General features: G+C 45.0%; 2 protein-coding genes across 3 annotated transcripts in view; both read right to left on the reverse strand.

The window, feature by feature from the left end:
• niban1a (niban apoptosis regulator 1a) overlaps positions 1 to 5,242 on the reverse strand; it is a 45,783-nt gene extending 40,541 nt beyond the window's left edge. The window contains exon 1 of the mRNA XM_042005807.1: positions 5,035 to 5,242. Within this exon, the coding sequence (XP_041861741.1) occupies positions 5,035 to 5,089 (55 nt within the window). The 5' untranslated portion in view covers positions 5,090 to 5,242. The remainder of the gene's footprint in view (positions 1 to 5,034) is intronic.
• A 1,242-nt stretch (positions 5,243 to 6,484) lies between these two features.
• trmt1l (tRNA methyltransferase 1-like) lies at positions 6,485 to 21,473 on the reverse strand. Of its 2 annotated transcripts, none has more exons than XM_042006622.1 (17): positions 21,372 to 21,473; positions 19,663 to 19,758; positions 19,499 to 19,561; positions 16,401 to 16,514; positions 15,030 to 15,094; positions 14,740 to 14,896; positions 14,258 to 14,378; positions 14,093 to 14,172; positions 13,402 to 13,645; positions 13,108 to 13,320; positions 12,843 to 13,033; positions 12,265 to 12,331; positions 10,712 to 10,875; positions 10,572 to 10,637; positions 10,079 to 10,205; positions 8,887 to 9,097; positions 6,485 to 6,677 (listed from the first exon to the last, which is right to left on the reverse strand). In XM_042006622.1, exons 1-17 carry the CDS (start codon positions 21,430 to 21,432, stop codon positions 6,666 to 6,668), a joined length of 2,052 nt encoding a protein of 683 aa, XP_041862556.1. In that variant the 5' UTR covers positions 21,433 to 21,473; the 3' UTR covers positions 6,485 to 6,665. The 2 variants fall into 2 exon arrangements, with proteins under 2 accessions (XP_041862556.1, XP_041862555.1); XM_042006621.1 differs by having other exon boundaries at positions 14,258 to 14,381.
• Positions 21,474 to 22,024: the final 551 nt, after the last annotated feature.

Genomic DNA, 22,024 nt, shown 5'->3' on the forward strand with positions numbered 1-22,024 from the left:
CAGAGTTTCTCCCTGTGAATTTGCTATGCTACATGTTAGGATTACTGCTTCCTAGCCTCTACAAACATCTTCTGTACTGTAGCTCTAAACTACAGCTCTAGTCAAGAGGAGGTTCAAAAACCTCTGAATCTCTAATAAGACCCCAAAATGCATCAATTCATGTGTCAAGGGCTGACCACCATCAAAACTGGACTGTTGTCAGCTCATGAGTCACACAGTATGAAGTGTCTCATCCGACCCAACCCTGTGGTCCCACCCTGCACTCTGACAGGCAGGAATGTTTCACCATGAGAAATGGACGCTGTGTCGCAGCTTCGGCCTCTCAGTCTGAGTTTTGGCCCTGCACTGAACGGCAGCCAGGAAAAACTGACAAAGCAAGACACGACAACAGAGACGAGTCGTGGAGTCTGCAGACTGAGGTCCCAAACAGCTTTTACAGAGCTGCATCGTGAAATCAGAGTCTGACCACTGGCTCCTCCATCCTCCAGCACACCGAGTCTTACATTCACCATGACGCTGCGCGTTAACGGTGGCAACCAAAACAAAACACCAGAAGCACTTCAAGCTCAAACTGTGGCAAAGGATCCTTTTTTTAAGCTCCTGTTCCCCACTGTGAGCATATAAGACAGTCTCCTGTAACCATGGCAACAGCAGAGGCAAAGCAGCTGGTGTCAACACCGATAGATTCTCTCTGAGGGTTATTTTTTTTACATTTTACCTGCACTTTGTTCGCCTCCAACACGCCGGGTTCAGCCGAGCGTTGACCCCGTACAGCCTGAACACCATCACACACAGACCAGCAGCAGCAGCAGAAGTTATCTGCAGCTTTTTCAGCACTGCAGTAAAAATTTCAGTCAGAAAAAGGCTGAAAGTTTATGTTTTTTCCATTTAATTCGCTCAAATATCTTAAAACAATAAAACTACATGTAGGCCACTGAACGACTTTAAAAACAGACTTTTTGAAGCATGTTGTCACCAAGGTTCTTCTTTATGATCAACTGGGACTCCAGGTCATTTGAAGGCATCACCCTGAGCATGATTACATTCTCCTCTGGCATGTTACACATAAAACTCTCATAAACGGATCAAAAATGTTTTAATTAACAGATAGAAATAACGCTGCAGCTCTGCCTTTGCTCCTTCTAGATCTATGCTGCGTAATGAAAATGTAGAAAACATGAATCTCATGCTCCAAACGACAGAGAAAAGAATTTTTGTGCATCTCTAGATGCTTATTAAAAGCTCTGGCTGAACTTTTGCTGAATGTGGAAACATGAGTGATGAACAGGAAACAGGCCATAAAACCCAGAATCAGACACGCCAGTTCACCATCAAAGTGTCCTGAAAGTGCTGGAGGACACATGAGAAGCTGGAAGGCAACGCTGGCCCAGTTCAGTCCAGCAGCATCACAGCTGCTTCACATTTGGTCCTGATGTGCTGAAACTCTGCCAGCTCTCAGCCAGACCCCACTGGATCTCTGAGGATCCAGCCTCCCTGACGTTCAGCCACTCCACGTTAATGCTGACAGAACCCGAATCTCCTGAATCCTACTGGTTCAATCTGATCTGATCCATTTGTTCGTTCTGCTCCACAATTTGACCCAACTCAGACTCCTGGGCTCTTCTAAAGGGCTCATTTCTCTCTGCCCGTTAATTTTCTGCTAATTAACTTTTCTTCAGCATCTGAAAGGAGACAGAGCAGCAAAGAATGAAACTCTCTGGATTTTAATAAGAAAACAATTATTTAAGACTCCTTCATTTAGTTCTATTATTAGTCCATTAATGACCAGGACTGAGAGTAAAAACAAACCACAGCAAAATAATGAGCCAGTAGAAGGGACGTCCAGGTCCTGAGTCTACAGAACAAGCCCAAGACCAAGAAGGAAAACCTCCATCAGGACCAGAACCAGGAAGGAAAACCTCCATCTGAACCAAAACCAGGACCAGGAAGGAAAACCTCCATCAGAATCAGAACCAGGAAGGAAAACCTCCATCAGAACCAGAACCAGGACCAGGAAGGAAAACCTCCATCAGAACCAAAACCAGGACCAGGAAGGAAAACCTCCATCAGAATCAGAACCAGGAAGGAAAACCTCCATCAGAACCAGAACCAGGACCAGGAAGGAAAACCTCCATCAGAACCAAAACCAGGACCAGGAAGGAAAACCTCCATCAGAACCAGAACCAGGACCAGGAAGGAAAACCTCCATCAGAACCAGAACCAGGAAGGAAAACCTCCATCAGAACCAGAACCAGGACCAGGAAGGAAAACCTCCACCAGAACCAGGACCAGGAAGGAAAACCTCCATCAGAACCAGAACCAGAACCAGGAAGGAAAACCTCCATCAGAACCAGGACCAGAACCAGGAAGGAAAACCTCCATCAGAACCAGGACCAGAACCAGGAAGGAAAACCTCCATCAGAACCAAAACCAGGACCAGGAAGGAAAACCTCCATCACAACCAGGACCAAGAAGGAAAACCTCCATCAGAACCAGAACCAGGAAGGAAAACATCCATCAGAACCAGAACCAGGAAGGAAAACCTTCATCACAACCAGGACCAAGAAGGAAAACCTCCATCAGAACCAGAACCAGGAAGGAAAACCTTCATCAGGACCTGGACCAGGAAGGAAAGCCTCCATCAGAACCAAAACCAGGACCAGGAAGGAAAACCTCCATCAGAACCAGAACCAGGCAGGAAAGCCTCCATCAGAACCAAAACCAGGACCAGGAAGGAAAACCTCCATCAGAACCAGAACCAGGAAGGAAAACCTCCATCAGAACCAGAACCAGAACCAGGAAGGAAAACCTCCATCAGAATCAGAACCAGGAAGGAAAACCTCCATCAGAACCAGGACCAGGAAGGAAAACCTCCATCAGAACCAGAACCAGGACAGGAAGGAAAACCTCCATCAGAACCAGAACCAGGAAGGAAAACCTCAATCAGAACCAGAACCAGAACCAGGAAGGAAAACCTCCATCAGAATCAGAACCAGGAAGGAAAACCTCCATCAGAACCAGAACCAGAACCAGGAAGGAAAACCTCCATCAGAACCAGAACCAGAACCAGCACCAGGAAGGAAAACCTCCATCAGAATCAGAACCAGGAAGGAAAACCTCCATCAGAACCAGGACCAGGAAGGAAAACCTCCATCAGAACCAGAACCAGCACCAGGAAGGAAAACCTCCATCAGAACCAGGACCAGGAAGGAAAACCTCCATCAGAACCAGAACCAGGAAGGAAAACCTCCATCAGAACCAGGACCAGGAAGGAAAACCTCCATCAGAACCAGAACCAGAACCAGAACCAGGAAGGAAAACCTCCATCAGAATCAGAACCAGGAAGGAAAACCTCCATCAGAACCAGGACCAGGAAGGAAAACCTCCATCAGAACCAGAACCAGAACCAGGAAGGAAAACCTCAATCAGAACCAGAACCAGAACCAGGAAGGAAAACCTCCATCAGAATCAGAACCAGGAAGGAAAACCTCCATCAGAACCAGGACCAGGAAGGAAAACCTCCATCAGAATCAGAACCAGGAAGGAAAACCTCCATCAGAACCAGGACCAGGAAGGAAAACCTCCATCAGAACCAGAACCAGCACCAGGAAGGAAAACCTCCATCAGAACCAGGACCAGGAAGGAAAACCTCCATCAGAACCAGAACCAGAACCAGCACCAGGAAGGAAAACCTCCATCAGAACCAGGACCAGGAAGGAAAACCTCCATCAGAACCAGAACCAGAACCAGCACCAGGAAGGAAAACCTCCATCAGAACCATTCCTCCTTGACTGCGTTGACACACCTGAACGCTGCAGAGCATCAAACTGACACACGCCTGCTGTTAGAGGAGCTCACACACACGCCTGCTGTTAGAGGAGCTCACACACACATCAATGAATCAGAGCATCGATCAGCAGCTCAGGCTGATGCTGACCATCCGGTGGAAGCAGTGAGGGTGGACCTGTTCGGACTCGGTCTATGATCAGTAAATAAAGAGTGTGTTGTTTGTTTGAGGTATTCACATCGTTTTAACCCGTCCTGATAACAAACGACTGTTTCTCAGATTTTCATGACCCAGTAGAACTCGATCAACCAGCAACGCAACAGTAGAAACAAAACTTAATCTTTGTTCAAATTTGAGCCTCAGATTCTTCATTTCTGTCTGTTTTCATTTCTCGGAGCAACAAAAGGCACAAACATGCTCACTTCTTCAGAAATATTAGAGAAAAGTAGATTTAAAGATGTCATTATGTGGAACAAAAGCTTCATTGATCAAATTTCACTGCAGCAGACATGAACCAAAACAAAGCGCCTGTCCTGCACAGCTCAGCTCTGGATCACATCTCTGACTGTGGGACACATTTTTAACAAGCCCACAGCTCAGATCCCAACTATCCTGGTTCATCTCAGTCTACATTCCTGCAGAACACCTGTGGAGGTGCGCACCTGTCCACTGAGCTGATGCGTGTTTTTTGTGTTGTCTGCAGACAAAAAGACTGAAATCTCGCTTTCCTTTTCCCTGCAGGACCGGAAAGGCTGGAGTAACCTGATGATTTACAGCTGAGGGTTGCGCCAGATCCTCTCCTGGTCCCGTCATTTGCCAGCAAAAAATAAAACTGCCTAGAGGGGTGGGGGGTGGGGGTTCCGTCTGAGGATGTTACCGTGGGTGGTAAAATAAGAAAAAAGACGGACGGGCAGGTTTAGCAGAGATTCGGATCTTTGGGGGGACAGGTCAGCCGTGTTTTTCCACTCCAACTCCCAGCGGATTCATATTTTCATCTGAGGAAACTCAAACATCTTCCACCGTTTCAACAACTCCCCACGCGCAACTCTTCCCTGATCCAAACTCTCCGACATGAACTTGGAGTCGTGACGGTGAGAAGCCGCGAGCTGGAAGTTGGATCAGAACACGACAAACGTCTGTGGCTCGTTTCCTCCGCGCGCTGCGTCCCCGCCGCGTGGCTCCAAACCAAAGCGAACCAAACGCGCGCGGATCGTTACCTGTTCACTCTTCATCTGTGGGTTTCTTACCTTTGATGTAGCTGGATTTCGCTTCATCCAGCAGACTGGACGCAGAGACCCCCATGGTGCTGCTGGTAGACGACGATCCACAGGTAGGTTCCTTCCTCAGGTGCAGACTGTCACATGGATCTGCGGCAGCGGCGGAGGAGGAGAGGGCGTGCTCCGCCTCCTCCCTCCTCTTCCTCTGAGTCTCAGCCTGAGGAATCAGCTCCTGATGATGATGATGATGATGATGCTCCGACAGATTAATACAGCTGGGATGACGTCACTTTGTTGTAATTATTTAACAGAAATCCGGGTCATCACAGTGACGAACAATTAATTCCTCAAATTTATTTTTACATTTATTTCCAATATATAAATTCTGGTCTGCAGATGTTATGTCTGTTTGTAAGTTTGTGTTTTTATTTAAGTTATGAGTTAATAAGTTTTTGGATGTCTTGTTTTCGTTAAGCTTGTTCTTGTGTCCTCGTGTCTCTGACGTCTTTCTTTGTGTCTTCTTCTATGTTTAGTCATTTTCTGTTAATCTCCAGTTATTAGTGACTCAGAGGTTATTTAAGGTCAGTTTGAAGATGCTTTGTGTTTATCTGTCTCAGCCTGTCCCATGTGTCTTTGCACTCAAATCAGCCCAAATTATCAACAAACCAACTTTTTTCTTCTTCTGTCCTGCAGGTTTTAGATGTTTTCCTGCTTCAACACACCTGATTCAGGTTAATGGCTCATTGTGCAGAACTTGACAAGCTGTTGGATTTAATTTAAATCAGGTGTGTAGGAGCAGGAAACATCTAAAGCCTGCAGGACCTCGAGGACCAGGATTAAGGATTTCTGATATAAAGGATAGGTTGCGATGAGGGACAAACTTCATCAGGAGTCCATACGTTGTAGGGAAAGTCTCGAGGATTTTCCACGGAAGTTGGGTCAGCCTTTGATCCGATCTTTCCACTTTTAGTAGGAGTCTGAATTCAGACCTCCATGGGTTTGACTTCCATCGATCATTCTTATTTTGTTCTCCGCTAATAAAAATTTTCATCTGGAATATTTCATTGATCAGGATCTAAGATGTGTTTAAGTCACTGTAGTTCTGAGCTGTGTCCTTGTTCTGGATGTGATTATTTAGTGTTTTATTTTGTAATCTCGTTGTTTTCTGTCTCTGTTGTGGTTTTTTGTAGTCATTCTTTTTTATCTCTCCCTAGTCATTTTTTTTATACAGACACAAACTGAGAACTATTTTAGTCCCTTTGCATGGTTTTCTTCTTATTGTAGTTCTTTTATTGGTTTTTTGGTCTGTATCGTCCATCTTTGTACCCCTTTAACATTGAAACACCAGTTAACCGTCATCATTTCAGCTGAGCTGCAGAAGTTCATGCAGCAGACTCTCCTTTAACCAAACACTAACATCAGAAGTTAAACTGCAGGATTACAGACCGAAAGATGAAAGACAAATAAAAACATCCTGATAATCAGTTCATTCATGCTTGTTTATTTCTTTTGATGAGGAAAAAAGGTTTTAAAAAACAGAGAAAAATGCCAAATAAGAGCAAGTTTAATTCTCAAGAGAAATAAATAGAAACATCACATGATCTCATCCGGGATCTCGTGTGGGTTAAAAAGCAAATCATCTCCGTCAGTGCAGTCAGAGTTTAGTTCGGGGACACGTTTTGGGGGGTGGAACATGCGAGGTCAGGTGGGTGGGACTGCTCAGGTGGCCCCACCCCCTCCTCAATGCAGTTACTGCCCCCCAATTTTAACCCTCTTTTTTTTTTTTTTTTTTTTTTTTTTTAATTGCAAACAGCACATAATATATTCCCTCACTAGTGGGGGAGGGAGGGGGGATGGGGTCTTCAAGCGCCCCTGTCTCCATGGATGGCCCGGGGGCGGGGCGGGCCGGGTGGCCTGTCGCGTTGGCCCGGGGCGTGGGCGGGCTGTCCCGGGGGGTTTGGCTGCTGGCCCTGGGGGGAAGGTGCTGTTTTGGGGGTGGGGAGTGGGGGACTGGGGCGGGGTGGGGGGGGTGGGGGCCTGGCTCGTGTCTCCTCGCCTCCTGGCTGGGGCTGTCCCCCCGCGGCGTGGGGTGGCGGGAGGATGGTGGTGGGGGGATGGTGTTTGTGTGTGTGTGTGTGTGTATGTGTGTGGGGGGGGGGGGGGGGTGGTGTGTGGGTGGGAGAGTGGTGTGTGTGTGGGGGGATGGGTGGTGGAGGGATGGTGTGTGTGTGTGGGAGGGTGGGGTGTGTGGAGGTGGATGTGTGGTGTGTGGGAGGGGGGGTGGTGTGGGTGTGGGAGGATGAATGGTGGAGGGATGATGTATGTGGGGGAGGATGGGGTATGTGTGGGAGAATGTATGGTGCAGGGATGGGGAGTGTGTGGGAGGATGGATGGAGGAAGAATGGTGTGTGTGCAGGAGGATGGATGGTGTATGGGAGGGAGGATGGTGTGTGTGTGGGGGAGTGGTGTATGTTTGGGAGAGTGGGTGATGGAGGGGTGGTGTGTGTGTGTGTGGGAGGATGGGGTACGTGAAGGTGGATGTTTGGTGTATGTGTGGGAGGATGAGTGGTGGAGGGATGATGTGTGTGTGTGGGAGGATGGGGTAGGTGTGGGAGAGTGTATGGTGGAAGGATGGTGAGTGTGTGGGAGGATGGATGGTGGAAGGATGGTGTGTGTGTGGAAGGATGGATGGTGGAAGGATGGTGTGTGTGTGTGGGAGGACAGAGTATGTGAGGGTTGGATGGTGTATGTGTGGGAGGATGAATGGAGGAGTGGAAGGAGAGTGTGTGTGTTTGTGTGTGTTGGTCTGGGGGGGGGGGGCAGGACTGGTTCTCGGGGTGTGCGGCTGGGCGCTGGGGTGTGGGGCTGGCCTCTGGCGGTGGCCGTCTGGGCGGGCCGGGTCCCCCCGGGTGGCGTGCTGGCCCTTGGCCTGTGGGGGTGGGGGGTGTCCCTGCGCTCCTGGGCCCGGGCCCTCTGCCCCGTCTGTCCCGGGCGGCCGGTGCCCGGGGGGGTCGGGGACTGCTGGCCTCGGCCTGCCGGGGCCGGTGCCCTGTGTCCGCGGGGCGGCTCCTGCTGGGGTCTCCTGCTGCTGCCTTCCTGGGCGGGCGAGTGGTCGTCTCTGTGGACCGGTCGGGATCTGTAGCCTACGGGGGGGCTGGTGGCCTGGGTCTCGGGACCGCTGGCCTGACTCTGGCCTCTGTTCAAGTGAGGTGGCATCTGCATGATCACTCTGCATGGTCACTCCTTCCTGAACGTCTCCACACAGTCTTTGCGTCGCCGTGTGGCCGAGTTCTCCAGCATATCCACACAGGTTTCTCTGCGCGTGTTCTTGAATACAGCAGTTTCACTTATATCTATTATCATATTTTTTTTTCTTTTTTTTTTTTTATTATTTGTGTTCTTATTATTATTATTATTACTCTTACTCTTATTATTATTACTACTACTATTATTATTATTACTATTATTGTGATTATTATTATTGTTACTATTATCAACTAGTTGTGTAATGACCTACTGGCTAGGATGATCGTAGCTATATATGTTGTAAGTAGTATGGATTACATGGTTTTCTGTATAATGTTTTAAGTCCCCACCCGCACTCCCCACATCCTTTCTGTCCCTCTCTCTCCCCTCCCTCTTCTCTCTACTTTCTTTTCTATCTCTCTCTCTCTCTGTCCCCTCCGGTCGAGTCCAGCATTAAGAGTCTGATTTAATAAAGTTTTTCATGTCATCAAGAGGGACTTTATACATGTAGTATAAATCCCTGCTTGATAGAGTAAAATTGCCCAGCACCAGACAGCAGCCAGACAATCATTCTGTTTGCAACAATGCTGGACAAGACAGGTTAAAAAAAAAAAAAAAAAGAGTTTAGTTCGGGGAGCCTGAAGCGAGCTTCGCTGACGGCGTTTTCTGCGTGCTCACGCTGGTCTGCGTGGCCGTGGCGGCGTTGGTGTACGTGGGGACGCTGTACTTGGTGAGAACGGATTTAAACTGCTGCAGCGTGGCATCGGTCCGCACGCCGGTCGGGTCAAAGTGAGTCCGGCTCACCTTGAAGCCGGCCTCGGACAGGTACTGAAGGAACTTATTCAGCCTGCAAACAGAAATAATTCAGATGAATAAATATTTAGAACAAAAGCACTTGTACTTAGGAACCGAGGGTCATCTGGCGCTTTCTGCTAGAAAATGACATTTCTGAAATTAACTGATTATTTCTCTGCATTTACAAACTCTGTAAACGACCCTGGTTTCAAAATAAAGCTAAAGCTTGTCAGATTTTCTCAGAGGTGGAAACATCACCACAGATGCTGGTGTGTTAAAGTAACTGAGGGGGGAACATTGGAAAAAATGAATGACTTTCTCTTCACTTAATGTTTTTATTTTAACTCTGGGATTCTGGGAAATGGAGTTTTTCAGTAAACATGGTTCCATGTCGGTGGAAAGAAATGTTGGAGCTAAATTATGAGAGAATTCATGTTTTTCAGACCTAAAGCAGAATTTAGCTTCTGCTGCTTCTGGTTCAGTGAATCTTGGTTGGAGATGATGAAACTAAAGTTTTCTGCTTTCAGTAGCGATGTCGTTGGTCCGTGTTCACACCGTGGGATCAACAGATGGATCCGTACTTTGTGTTTACGTCTTTTAGTGGACTTTATCCGCTCTTCTGATTGTTTGCTGTCTTAACTCTGCTGGTGGTCATAAAATCGTGTTACTGAGCTTTTAGAGATTCTGGACGTTCGGTGGATACCACACGTTTATATTAACCTGACGTTCCACATAGCAGACACGTTTGGGCCTAATCTGGCAGGTGTTATGTGGGCCAGATGTGGGCCAGATGTCAGCAAATGCTGCCTGAACACAAATGAGAGTACTTTGGACCAGATGTGGTGAGCATGTGGGTGAGTTTCAGCAGCCAGACTCACATGGAGTCAACGCCGTTAATCATTTGATAGCAGATAAATGAGTATATTTTACCTCTCTGCTGCTCTCTAAACAGCTGGTTTCTATTCTTTTATTTGACTGAGCTACGCATTTTGTCTCTGAGCTCATGACGGGTGGATGATCAGAGGCCACTCACTTGGGCATGTTCATGCCTCGGATGCTGTGGCGGTGGATGCTGTAGTAGAAAGGTGGATGTTCCAGAGATGCATCAGGTTTCAGCTTCTTCACAACATTCCCTGACTCCTCCCCGCTCTTCCTCTTCCCTGCAGGAAAAACAGAGAATTTTATCAGGATAGAAACAAAACTCACAAGTTTTGTGTATAAAACCCTAAAATGTCTAATTTTGCTGTGATGCAACCATAAAACCGGCTGTACAACAAATGTACAGCATAATAAAATCAAAGTTTATTACTTTAAAGAAGTCATTTAAATTTAAGTTTCCCCTTTAAAATTAATTCACTGTATATTTTCTAAACAGAGGACGGAGCGACAGTGCCCTCTAGAGGACAGATGCAGACCTGCAGGTTCTCAGTGTTTCACTGCTTATCCAAACTGGTTATTGTGGTAGTAGAGCAGTTTTTATCGGTGTGAGCAGTAACAGACAGAAAGAGTAAGGACAGATTCCTGACCCGGCTGATCAGCAGGACCCGCCTCGTCTCCGCTCTGCAGGGTCTTAATGACGACTCCACACTCCACTGCAGAGGAAACAGAAGACTTAGTAAAGTCAAACCCTGAAAACATCTGACAGCATTGCGGGCCAGACGGTTACCCTGGTTGGAGAGAACGGACGACCCGTGGACCAGAGACTTGAGGGTGGTGCACTCGGACTCGCAGATCAGAGTTTTGACGAGCGGCTGGATGTCGTCCATGCTGTGCTGCACGGCTGCAGACAGCATCCTCCTCAGGAAGCCCGTGTTGAACAGAGCACCAGACCTGCACATGCAAAATGCTGAGTCACACTTAGGAAGTGTTTAATCTACACGCAAACCAGACTAAAGGTGGTGGTTACTACTGATATGAAGAGGCGTGCAGCCTGGTGAAAATGTAGATGAAAAGTTCAAAATTCATTACATTTACAGTAAATTTCTCTTTATCATTTAAACTAATTAGAAGTTTATCCTGAACCTAAAACCCTGGAGAGCAAATAAATTCTTATATTTTAAATTTCAGTAACTCCAACCTCAGATGATCAACATGACAGATCTCACTGTCTTTATTTAGTGAACAGAAACTGAAAGCCAGAATCCGTGAAAATCCGTGAAAATCTGCGTCCATCTTGTGATCCAGCAGCAGGAAGCTGCAGTCGTGCTTTTCTGGACGACGTCATCAGTCTGTCGTGGTTATGGAGGAATTCTGCTCCACTCTTCTTTCCATCGCTGCTTCAGCTCATTGAGGTTTGCAGCTTTGCAGCATCTCAGTCAGGTTGAGGTCTGGACTTTGGACCAGGTCAGCACCTGGTTCTGATGTAGACCTGCTGTGTTTGGGATCTTCATCCTGCTGCATGAGACAGTTTCAGCTTCAGTGTCGGACAGATGGACTCACATCTGACTCCAGAAGACTTTGGTATCCAGAGGAGTTTATGGTCCATCAATGACTGCGAGGTGTCCAGACCACCATCCCTCCACCACCGTGCTTACAGCTGCTATGAGGTGTTTAAGGACCAAACATCCACTCTGGTCTGGTCTGTCCAGAGGACCTGGTTCCAGAAGTCTGGTGGTTTGTTCAGATGCAGCTTTGCCAGCCTAAGCCGTGCTGCCATGTTCTTTTTTCTCCTGCAACCTTCCCAACAAGCCAAACTGGTTCATTTAAAACCATTTAACCTGCTAACTGAGGCCTGGAGGTTCTGAGAAAGAGATCTGGGTTTTTTTTTTGGGCTGAACTTGCTGGGACGTCCACTCCTGGGAAGATCTGCAGCTTTATGAAATGTTTTCCGCTTGTAAATAATCTTTCTCTTTGTAGAATGATGGACTCCAGATAGTTTGGAAAGGGTCAGACATGCTGCCATGTCTGACCCTTTCCAGGTTAATGGACAGCCGCTGCTTCTCTACGATCATTGCTGATGTCTTTCCTCCTTGGCCTCCTCCATCTGGCTGCTACTGACCCTCGAGTTCCTGTGGAAGCAGTGAGGGGGGAAGCTGATCCTGACTTTCAGGTTTTGCTCAGTAAATGACTTCATGCGTCTGATGTTTTATTTGTGAAATCTCAGCAGTTAGAGATGAACTTCTTTTAGACATGACCAAGCGTCTAACTCTGGATGGTGTTTTTGCTGACATCATGAGTAAGGTGACAGATGCTGCTGTGGTGCAGAGCTGAGAGGTTTACCACAGAGGTCCCAGCTGGACTGCAGTCTTTCCAGGCAGACTTCCATGACAGTTACATGGCAGCGTGTCTGAAACACAGTAAAAAATGTTAAATTTCAAACGTTTAATAAAATATAACCTTTTATTCAGCCGTAGCTGAGAATGTTGTTTCTATTGGTTCAATCCTGAAAAATATTCTCATAGATTGTATATAAAGTTCAAATTACCATAACTGCTCTTAACCTCTTTAATCCTGTGTGATACAAACAGTTTCTGAGACCTTTTGCATCACTTTCTGGTAAAAACTGCTTAAAAACCCTGTTGTATACAATCTGAGACCTGTCTTCTGCCCCCTGGTGGACACCTTTTAATATTGACATATCACGCTGCAATAAAAGGTAAATAAAAATCATTTTGTTAATTATTTTTATTATTTTAAAATGTTTTTTAAATGTTTAAGGGTCAAAATAAGACTTCAGATAAAAAAAAAACTTTTCCTCCCATATTTTCTTTGGTCGGGTATTAAAAGGTTAAAAGTGCGTGGATATGGGGGAAACCTCTTCTTTACAGCAGTTACGTCTGACTTTGTTCCCAGCTCACCGTCCACCATGTTTCCCAGTTTCAGGAAGACCCTCTCCTCGCACCACTGACAGTGGACCAGTTTTCGTAGCTTCTTGGCCGACTCGTCTGCTTGTGTCGGACCTCTGAGGACTCTCACCACCACGAGCATGAAGTGCTCCAACGCCACCGCCAGCAGCACCTCGATGCCTTTGTTACAGCGCGCCGCCGCTCTGCAGCAGGAAGTCAGCGTTAGGCTCGGGTTGGATTTAGACGGCGATGAGGAGCTTCAGGTGAGCGGGCCTACCTGGCCACGGTGGCGACCACCATGCGTGCAGCCAACTCTTTGTAGTACTCGGTGCGTACGATGTGGCAGCCGTAGTGGCGCAGGGTGACGTTGGGCGACTTGGCGTAGAGGGAGCTCGTGTCCGTGGACGTCACAGAGATGATGCCGAGGTTACGGACGTTCCTGAAGGCGGCGTCCAGGTAGTTCACAGCTGTGCCGAATGGATCCAGGTGGCTGGAAGACCCAGTGATTAAAAGAAAGTTGAAAACTTTTAATGATTAAAACAGCTTTTTTTTCTTTTCTCTGAACACTTACATGTAGTCAAAAGGCCGCAGGTGCAAGATGACGTTGGCGTCCATCTTGGTGACCTCCACAGTAGCGATGGGCGCCGTCTCGGCCTCCCTGTCGGGCCATCGGGGGCCTCGTGAGCCTCCGTCCACCCGGATTTGGTTCAGCTCGCAGTTTTCTTTGATCATTTTCACGCAGGTGTCGCTGATGTCTGTGATGGTGACTTTGACGGCGTTACGAAGGTGCTTGGCCCACTGGAGGCCCATGATGCCTGCGAGGTGGAACAGACAGGAAATGGAGCTTTATGGGGCAGGAAGTCCATTCTCACACCGATGACTCTCCTTAAACATGTGTTTCAACTTTTTCACCGTATTTTAACGTTCATTCAGAAATCAGAGCGACAACTTTTAACTTTTGTTGGCCATCGTGGACGTTTTCGGCTCCGCTCTGCTCGTGTTTCCCTGTGGGAGGATTTTTATGTAAGGAAGTGTTTCTTTTGAAGAAATTCCAATTTAGATTTTTCTTAAAGGTCAACAGGACACCAGGGACAAATTTCCAACCCTTTCCAGTCATTAGAGGACTGAAGCTTCACATTTTGAGCTCAAGTAAAGAAAAGTCGTCCAGATGTTGAGGCGCTGACCTCCGACGAGATCAAACCTCCATCACTCATGGTTCATCAGTAAATAGCTGCTCACACAATCAGAGCCAGTGGACCCACCTGTGGCTCCAAAAGCATCCAGACACTCGAGTGGGTTCCTCTCTTCGGCCAGAACAGCCAGCGAACAGAACACCAGCTGCCTGAAGCACAAACAGACAAACACACAGCTTGAGTGGAGGTTGGGGTTCAGAGTGGACGTAGATCCAGAGTTAGCGTGCCTCCGACCTGTTGGTCTTCATCTTTCGGTTGAAGTAGGTGTCGCTCTTCTGCGGGGTGGTGTGGTTCGGGAGGAGCTGGACGTTTGTTCCCAGTTCTTTCATGATCTCGTAGTCCTGACCCGACGGAGCTGCTGACACAGAGACGAGCTCCTCATTGGTTAACAGCTTTAACGAGTCAAATCTGAGCTTCCAGCTGGAACAGAAGCTCAATAATCTCACAATTTCTGTTTTGTTCTGCTTTTAAATGTTTCTCAACCTTCACTTAGAGCCAGTGGCCCCTGCTCCTTCCAGCTCCAGGCAGGTCTTAAAGCTCAACTCAGCTGATGGTTAAACACTTAAATTAAGCAACTCTGTCCATTTTGGAGCCGAGAAGAGCGCTTACTGGACTACAAACAGATGTTTGGATGCTCAGAATTACCCGACAGTTTTACTTTAAGTGTTCGAGGTGTTACGGCTGCTGCGTTTAACGGAGAACTCTGCGTTTCTTACTCCGCTCTTCAAACTGTACGTCCGAGTTCCCGGAGTAGCTGGCCTCGGTCTCTCCTTTGTTGACGTGGCGTTTGAGGTGGCTGATCATGTCGGTCTTTCGAGCGATGGTGACAGAACAGACCACGCAGTGGTAATGAGCCATGTGTCTGCCCGACGCCTGGAGGGAGGGAGGGAAGGGAAAATACGTTATTTTAGAGAAAAGTGCAGAAACATTAGCCTGTAGAAGAGTAATACTTAGAAGAGGTGTAATTATTAATGCTGTCGTTCTGCAGACGGTTTGAGCGTCTCACCAGGTCTCCGCTGAGACTCGGCTTCAGATTTCTGCAGGGCAGGTGGCAGATGCACATCTTCTGGCCTGTTAAAAGACAGAGGTCAAAGGTCATGTTATCATCTCGTTTACAGCATCTAGTGGACATCTGTGGTCCTGCTCAGAAATGGTTCAGGTCCAATCTGGCAGGCAGAACTTTTATGGTTCTGAATCCTCCTCCACTTCGCTGCTATGTGAGGTCCCACATGGCTTATTTTTTAACCTGCTCTGTTAAACACGGTGTCTCCTTCCTGCCTGCTGATGATGATGATGATCGGGTTTACCTTCTATTAAAACTGAAGATTCTCAGTTAAACCACTTCTTGTTGGTCTTGATGACATTAAAACTTGGAAAGGATGTCTGTAAACTTCTTTAATTTTGATTAAAAGTAGACCGAAGAGATGCTGTTCTGCATGTAAGGCCAAAAGTCACAAATCTGGGTTTAACATGTACAGTGATTTTAAATTTGGCTTTCATCGGTCCAGCTTCTGTAAGGCAGCTGGCAGAGCTGAAACCATCCTGTGGAGACAGAAACCCACACATCATGTCATCTTTCAGCTCTGGTTGTTTCTGGCCAGCATTCTGGTTGTGTTTCGGATATGGGATGATATTTGGGTTGTTGTGTTTTTTTTTGTAATAGTGTTTGCATTGCAAGACTTTTTATTTTTAATTTAATTTTTTCTGAACGGTAAACACGACACCGGGGACAAATTTACTACCATTTCGGGCCATTAAAGGACCAAAAAGTCCTCAATAATAATAATTTCATGTGATTTTTTTCCCCATAAGAAGTCACATTATATGATGAAACTGGCATTTAAAGAGTTAAAATAATTACATATTTGGTAGTCTTGATTAGGACTGAATTTGACTGAGCAATTTGAGTAAAAGTAGAAAGAAAGATTCATGTGTAACGTGATTTCTGCAGATTCTGGGAGAGAGAAGTGAACTGACGTGACTCACGAGGGTTAAAAAAGCCGGTTTGGTAACTGTGTCGTCTACTGCTTCAGATGCTTCAGACCTACGGATCATTTTAACTCATCAACATGTCCGTGTTGAGTTCAGGATTCAGGATTTATTACATACCTGACACCTTGCTGTTCATCTAATGATTCAGATCAAGTCCACATTAGATAATAAATCAACGCACCTCAAAAAATTCTAAAGATGCACATCCGAGTTACCGAGCATGAATATACAATAAATATAAACATAAATGTGACTGTAGCTGCTCTTCTCAGGCTCACGGACGAGCCTTCATCAACCAGTCTGATGATGAGGAGGACATGATGAGGTCCTGATCTCAGACTGATGCTCTAATCTGGACAAACGGGAGATTTTTCCAGCTTCTTACCTTCAAACTCCACGTAGACCTTCCAGTGGAGGTTCTGCAGGTGTCGACGCAGCTTGTGGCTGTAACAGGCTTTAAATTTCTCCTCCGGACACAGAGGACACGACTTCCGGCCCGCTGGTGGGGAAACACCAAAACATGGATCCATTACCTGATTATGTCCTTTCAATGAGTTCCTTCATTTACAAACAGTGTTTGAGGAAATTAAGGAAATTTGAACATTTTAGAGTCTAAACGTGGAAGTTAACTGGAGGTTTTCCCTTAAAGAATCATTCTGGTTTATTTCCTCTGCATCTGTTCCGGCCATGGCCATCAAGCTGAAAAGCAGCATTTAACCTCCATGTTTTCTGTGTCTGAGCCAAAGAATCCAGATCTACAGCAGGAACCTGCAGCACCGCAAAAAACCTCTACTGCAGTTTTCTTTCTTCAAATAGAAAAGGTCAGGCCAAACGCTCCGTTAACAGAAAGAAACAGTTACACTGTAAAATACAAGATTTGTAGTTTTATCCGTGAATGGGTTCTTTTGTATTTTATGATTTAATTAATCACAATTAACATTTAACCCTTAAGACGGCAGTTTTAATTACAGACTGCTGGCGAAAATCCACCACATTGTTTTCATTTAAACCATTTCGACTAAAAGGCCGTTCCCAACGACACATCCGCATCGTTTTAGCTGAAAAAACGATGAATTTAACAAAGGTGCCAATTTGTTGTAAAGAGTGACCGTAGCAGACGACGGGGGAGGGGCAATAATTTGTGATTTATTCTATAAAGCTTTAATGGGTTTCCTAAATAACGGGACATTAAAAACTTTTTCACTTTAATTTAAAGCAGGAGGTCGTTTTAATGTAATTTACATCTCATTTAGATGTAAATTACAGCGCATATGGCTGGAAAACACACGTCCTTTGTCTCGGGAACAATCACAGCCAACATTATCTTAATACACCTAAAAACTTCAAAATGTCCTTAAAAAGGCCATCCATGCATTTTTTCTTTAGTTTAGTGAAGAATGGATGAAATAAACAAACAATATAAATTTCCAAGACTTGAATGAAAAGGAGCAGAAAGAAGAACTTGTGTGTAATCTGCTCTCTCACACAAACAATTAAACCAGTAACACATCGAATTTATTTAACTGTTACGTGTAATTAAAGCCAGCTGCAGGTCAGCATGACACACAAAACAGAACCAAACAACGAACCTCTTTCATTAGATTCAGGTCTTTATTTTTAATAATTGATTTTGCTTCTTTCCTTATCTAGATTTTTCCACAACCTGCCTCGAAACAAATCCTGGTTTTATAAAGAACCTTTTAAATGCAGGTAAATTTTATTTTTTCTAACCTTTTTTGTTTATTGATGGTAAATATTTCCTATGAGCTTTATACATCAGCTTCAAACAGATTTAAATCATTTCTGGTAAAATGTGATGTGTGAGGTGAACAGACGGGAATCAGACCAGAATTAGTCTTCAGCCAGTGGGAGGTCTTCTAGTCAAAATTAAATAATGACTTTAGCTCATGAGATTCTTAAATAAGTGATTTATTGTAAAAATAAACAGCCTACATGTTTAAACTGATGGGTAAACAAATATTTCTTTTTATTTATGAAGCCTATTTTGTAAAACATTTCATGACTTTTTCTTTTTATCTGATTGAGGCAGAAAAATAAACTAAAACAATATTTCTAAAAAGCTTTTTCTCCATCTTCTCATTAAAGTTTCTCATCAACATCTCTAATATTTGTCCAGATCAGATCATTGCACCCTGAAAGAAAAAAAGATCCTAAACCAAATATTAGGGACGCACCGATACCACATTTTCACAAGCCGAGTACAAGTACTTACATGTGAGTACTTGCTGACACCGAGTATCAGTACCAGCACTAATAAATCCTGTTACAGCTCACTGGTTAATGGTTTGTTACATCATGAGTCCTCCTGCAGACGTACTCTACACGTACGGCTGGAAAAGTGTCCGAATCTTCAGAAAAAAGCAGGAAAACGTGTTTTTTTGTGGATTCTGTTCACGGATGTAACAAAGTACATACATGCCATGTTCAGGTAGAGGAGACCAAGTTAAATAAAAAGGAGAATACTAATAATGATCATCTCCAGGTTCGGTTATACTTTCAACCCCAGAACTGATCCAGTAAACAGTCTGGAGCGTTTTCCACAAGCTGGGATGAACTGCTCGGCCTCAGCAACTGACCGGACTCGTCCTGCTGGGTGATGCGAAGGCTGGGGGGTACAGCAGAGCTGGCTTCATCGACTCTGAATGAACGACCCTGCCTAGCGGCGCACCTCTCCTCCGAGCCTCCCGGACCAGCTGTTCCCTTCTGGAAGTGGTGGAAGCAGCGGACAACCAGTCGTGGCTTTGGTGTGAGGGTCGCGCTGCGGTGAGCCGGTCCGGCTCGGGCGTGGACGAGAAGATTTCCTCACGGTCTCTTGCAGAAGTTTAGAAAAGAACCGCGTAGGTTCCCTCGGAGAGCCCAACCAGCCGAACTCTCATCTCCTGGTCAGGTAGCTTAGCCTTTAGCTTCCTGGTTAAAGTTTCCACCTCCTCCAGCTGCTGGTAAACAGCATTTTCTTCTAGCAGTCTGTTGGGCTGGTTAGCGACGGCTGTTTGGACTCGGAGAGGACGGCTGTGGTCAGCTAGCAGTGCTATGATGCCTCGTTTGCTAACAGGAGCGTCAGCCTCGGACTTTTCACCTGGTTTATGTGTTAATGCGTTTATAAAACATGTGAGTCGGTTCCACAGATTGATCTCTCGGCATTAACATGTTAAGTCTGACAGCACCAGCTTTTCACACTGGTATCGGTTTTGTAGTATTGGAGCACTTTTATGAATACAAGTACAATGAGTACAAGTACACACACAGCGTATCGGTCCGATACTCTATACAGGTGTCAGTATCAGTGCATTCCTGACTAATATAAAACCTTAATTCTTAATAAATAAATAGTTTACCATCAACTATAACATTAAAATCAGATTTACGTTCATCATCATCAACAAATGGAAATGTTTCCGTTCTTCTCCTGATTTATAAAATTTCTTAAAGGAAACTGAGGATTTCCTGAAGAGCTGAACTCACCTCCATCAAGGTCCACCAGCATCTCCAGACCTTCCAGTTTAGCCTGGATGGAGATGTGTCTCTCTGCAGCAGAAGAAGAAGAATTTTTACTCATCACCACGTTTTTGATCCATTTAAGGTTTGCAGACAAACTCCCACTGCAGCAGCGGTCTCTGGTAAGTTACCCGTGGTTGTGGTCGAGGGTTTGGTGTCGCTGTCTGCAGCAGCTTCAGTTTGCACTGCATGGTCAGCAGCTGCAGGTGCATCTTCATCATCCTCACCTTCACAGGCAGAGACAACAAGAAAACATGTCAGATTTACATTTTAACTAGAGTTACATTTAATACAATTTATTTAATTTAGATTTGGCCAATTTATTCTGAAGTAAGTGAAGTGAAGCCTGTCAAAGCTGCTCTAAGGAGGATTTTTGGGTTTTGCGTCTTTATTTTGTTCTGTTTCTGAATGTGTTGGCAGGCATGACGGGCCCTCGTGGTCAGGTCTACCCTGACAAAGAGGGAAGTTTTGAGGGTCTTCCTGGTTAAATAAAAGGTAAAATAATGATAATGACCATGAAAAGAATACAATCCTGACCCTTTTTTCTTCTGCACTGCATACGTTGTAGCTGTGAACTAAATATGTTCATTTTCTTCATGGTCAGGAAATACTCAACATTACAGCAGCAGCACGTACATCCCTGGTATATTATTTATCAGAGACTGACGAATAATTTATGACTGTAATGTTAACATAAAGTGGACTCAGTTTGTACAGATTTCCCCCCAAAATCTTGGAAGTTTGAAGCCTTTTCAAAGGTTTTCTGCTGGTTGGCAGAACACAGTGCTGTGTAGTGATTTATATGTAAACTGTGTAAATTGCAGATACTTGTCATCATTGTCAGTGTGTTTTCATACTGAAGCCTTATTCTTGTTAAATCACCAAGCTGTGTGACATTTAAGGCGCCTTCAGGAGGCGTTTTTGCAGGCTTTTTAATAAAATGGCATGTATGTGCAGGGTTCAGACAGAGAACTAACTTACTTTAATTCAACTTAAACAGTGAAATAAAAACTTTTTATGGTAATAAAGTCAAATATTTGTTAGATTATTGCATGCTGAGGGTAATAAATGAACAACTAAAGCGTTTTATTTAAAGATCTACCTCTAAAGCTGTAAGACAACAAAAAGCAGCTAAATATTCCAGAAACTGGACAACTGAATATAAAGTCACTCTATATCTTATCAATAATTACAAACTGACTTTTTTTTTACTTAATATGCATGCATTTCGTTCTTAACAATGTCATTTTTCACTTGTAGGATAGACAGAACTGTAGCTTTCTCTGCTTTTCTTGTAATTAAGCTTTAGAATAAAACGGAGCTGGTGGTTTGATCTCATCCTGATCTCAGGATCTGAGAACGGCGGTTTGTTGTTGCAGGTCTATAATCATAATGAATCTGGGCTTCCTCGGTTAAAAACTACTCATGATGAAGGCAGCGGCTGTGCGGACGTGAATCCCGCCGACTCGGACCGTTTTAGCGGCTCCGCGGCCATGTAGTGCAGCTCCGCGATGAAACCGTGTCACGTTAAACTACAGTAGAAACCACGTTAGAAACCACCGACTAATCATCTCCGAATAACGCAGCTCTCGTGGCAGCAGCCGCCAACAAACAGCCGTTCAGCTAATGTGTCCTCCGGCGCCTCCGGGGCTGTTGTTGTTGACTGTTTAGGTCCTGTGGCGGAGCTCCGTGGTGAGGCCCGCGTCCAGTTCCGCAGTTACAAACTGGATTTCTGCGGGAATTCACTGCGCTGCGTGGATGATATCTGACGCAACATTTAAGACACACATTCCCGTCACAAAATCAGAGGGTAAACGTGAAAGTGATGCAGTTTACTGACGTTTGTTAACGACGTCCTCCTGGTGTAGCTGAGCAGCGGGTCCCTCTTTCAGCTCCTCCATTACAGCCGCATACAGGAAACGTTCCACCGTACGTGCTTACGTAAAGTGCGCAGGTTTAAACGTAACTTGTGAACGCGTATTATAGTCACCTTACAAACAATAGATAGAAATTCATTTAAGTAAATTAAGAACCATGTATCTCCAAAAGTGAAAGATACACACTTTAAAATTATGAACAATATGTACAATTTTAAACAACTTTTAAAATGCTCATTTTTATATGAGATAACATATTTGACATGGTCTGAATAACAAAAACGAACGTGGCGATGAAATGTTATTGTAGTTTTTGTTGTAGGTAGGCCTCCCCTAAAACAACAAAAAAAGTTGTTGTCTTTCTGGATATATTGAAATGATATTCAGAGTTCCAAAGAAAAATAAGTGAAAAAGTAAAGAAGAAAAAGAAAAGAAAAAGTAAAAGTGAAAATCTAAAAACTGTGTGTGTAGGTGGGTGGAATGGCCTAATTTGAAACAGTAATGGGATAACACTAACTTTTGGTATACAAATCTTAATTTTAAAAATGTGCTCTAAACGGTCGAGCAGACGGTTAAAGAATCTTTTTTTGTATTAAATTCAATATTGAATATTTAC

This window comes from Melanotaenia boesemani, chromosome 14 (assembly GCF_017639745.1).
Source record: "Melanotaenia boesemani isolate fMelBoe1 chromosome 14, fMelBoe1.pri, whole genome shotgun sequence".
Lineage (NCBI taxonomy): Eukaryota > Metazoa > Chordata > Actinopteri > Atheriniformes > Melanotaeniidae > Melanotaenia > Melanotaenia boesemani.

Bases quoted from the DNA above. Each gene is read 5' to 3' on its own strand.
- trmt1l (XM_042006621.1), bottom strand. From the start codon at position 21,432: ATGGAGGAGCTGAAAGAGGGACCCGCTGCTCAGCTACACCAGGAGGAC. The intron at 13,646-14,092 runs GTGGGTCCACTG...TCCACCTCGCAG, and splicing joins GGATGCTTTTGGAGCCACAG to GCATCATGGGCCTCCAGTGG. The intron at 13,034-13,107 runs GTAGGCCCGCTC...TTCCTGCTGCAG, and splicing joins GTGGTCGCCACCGTGGCCAG to AGCGGCGGCGCGCTGTAACA.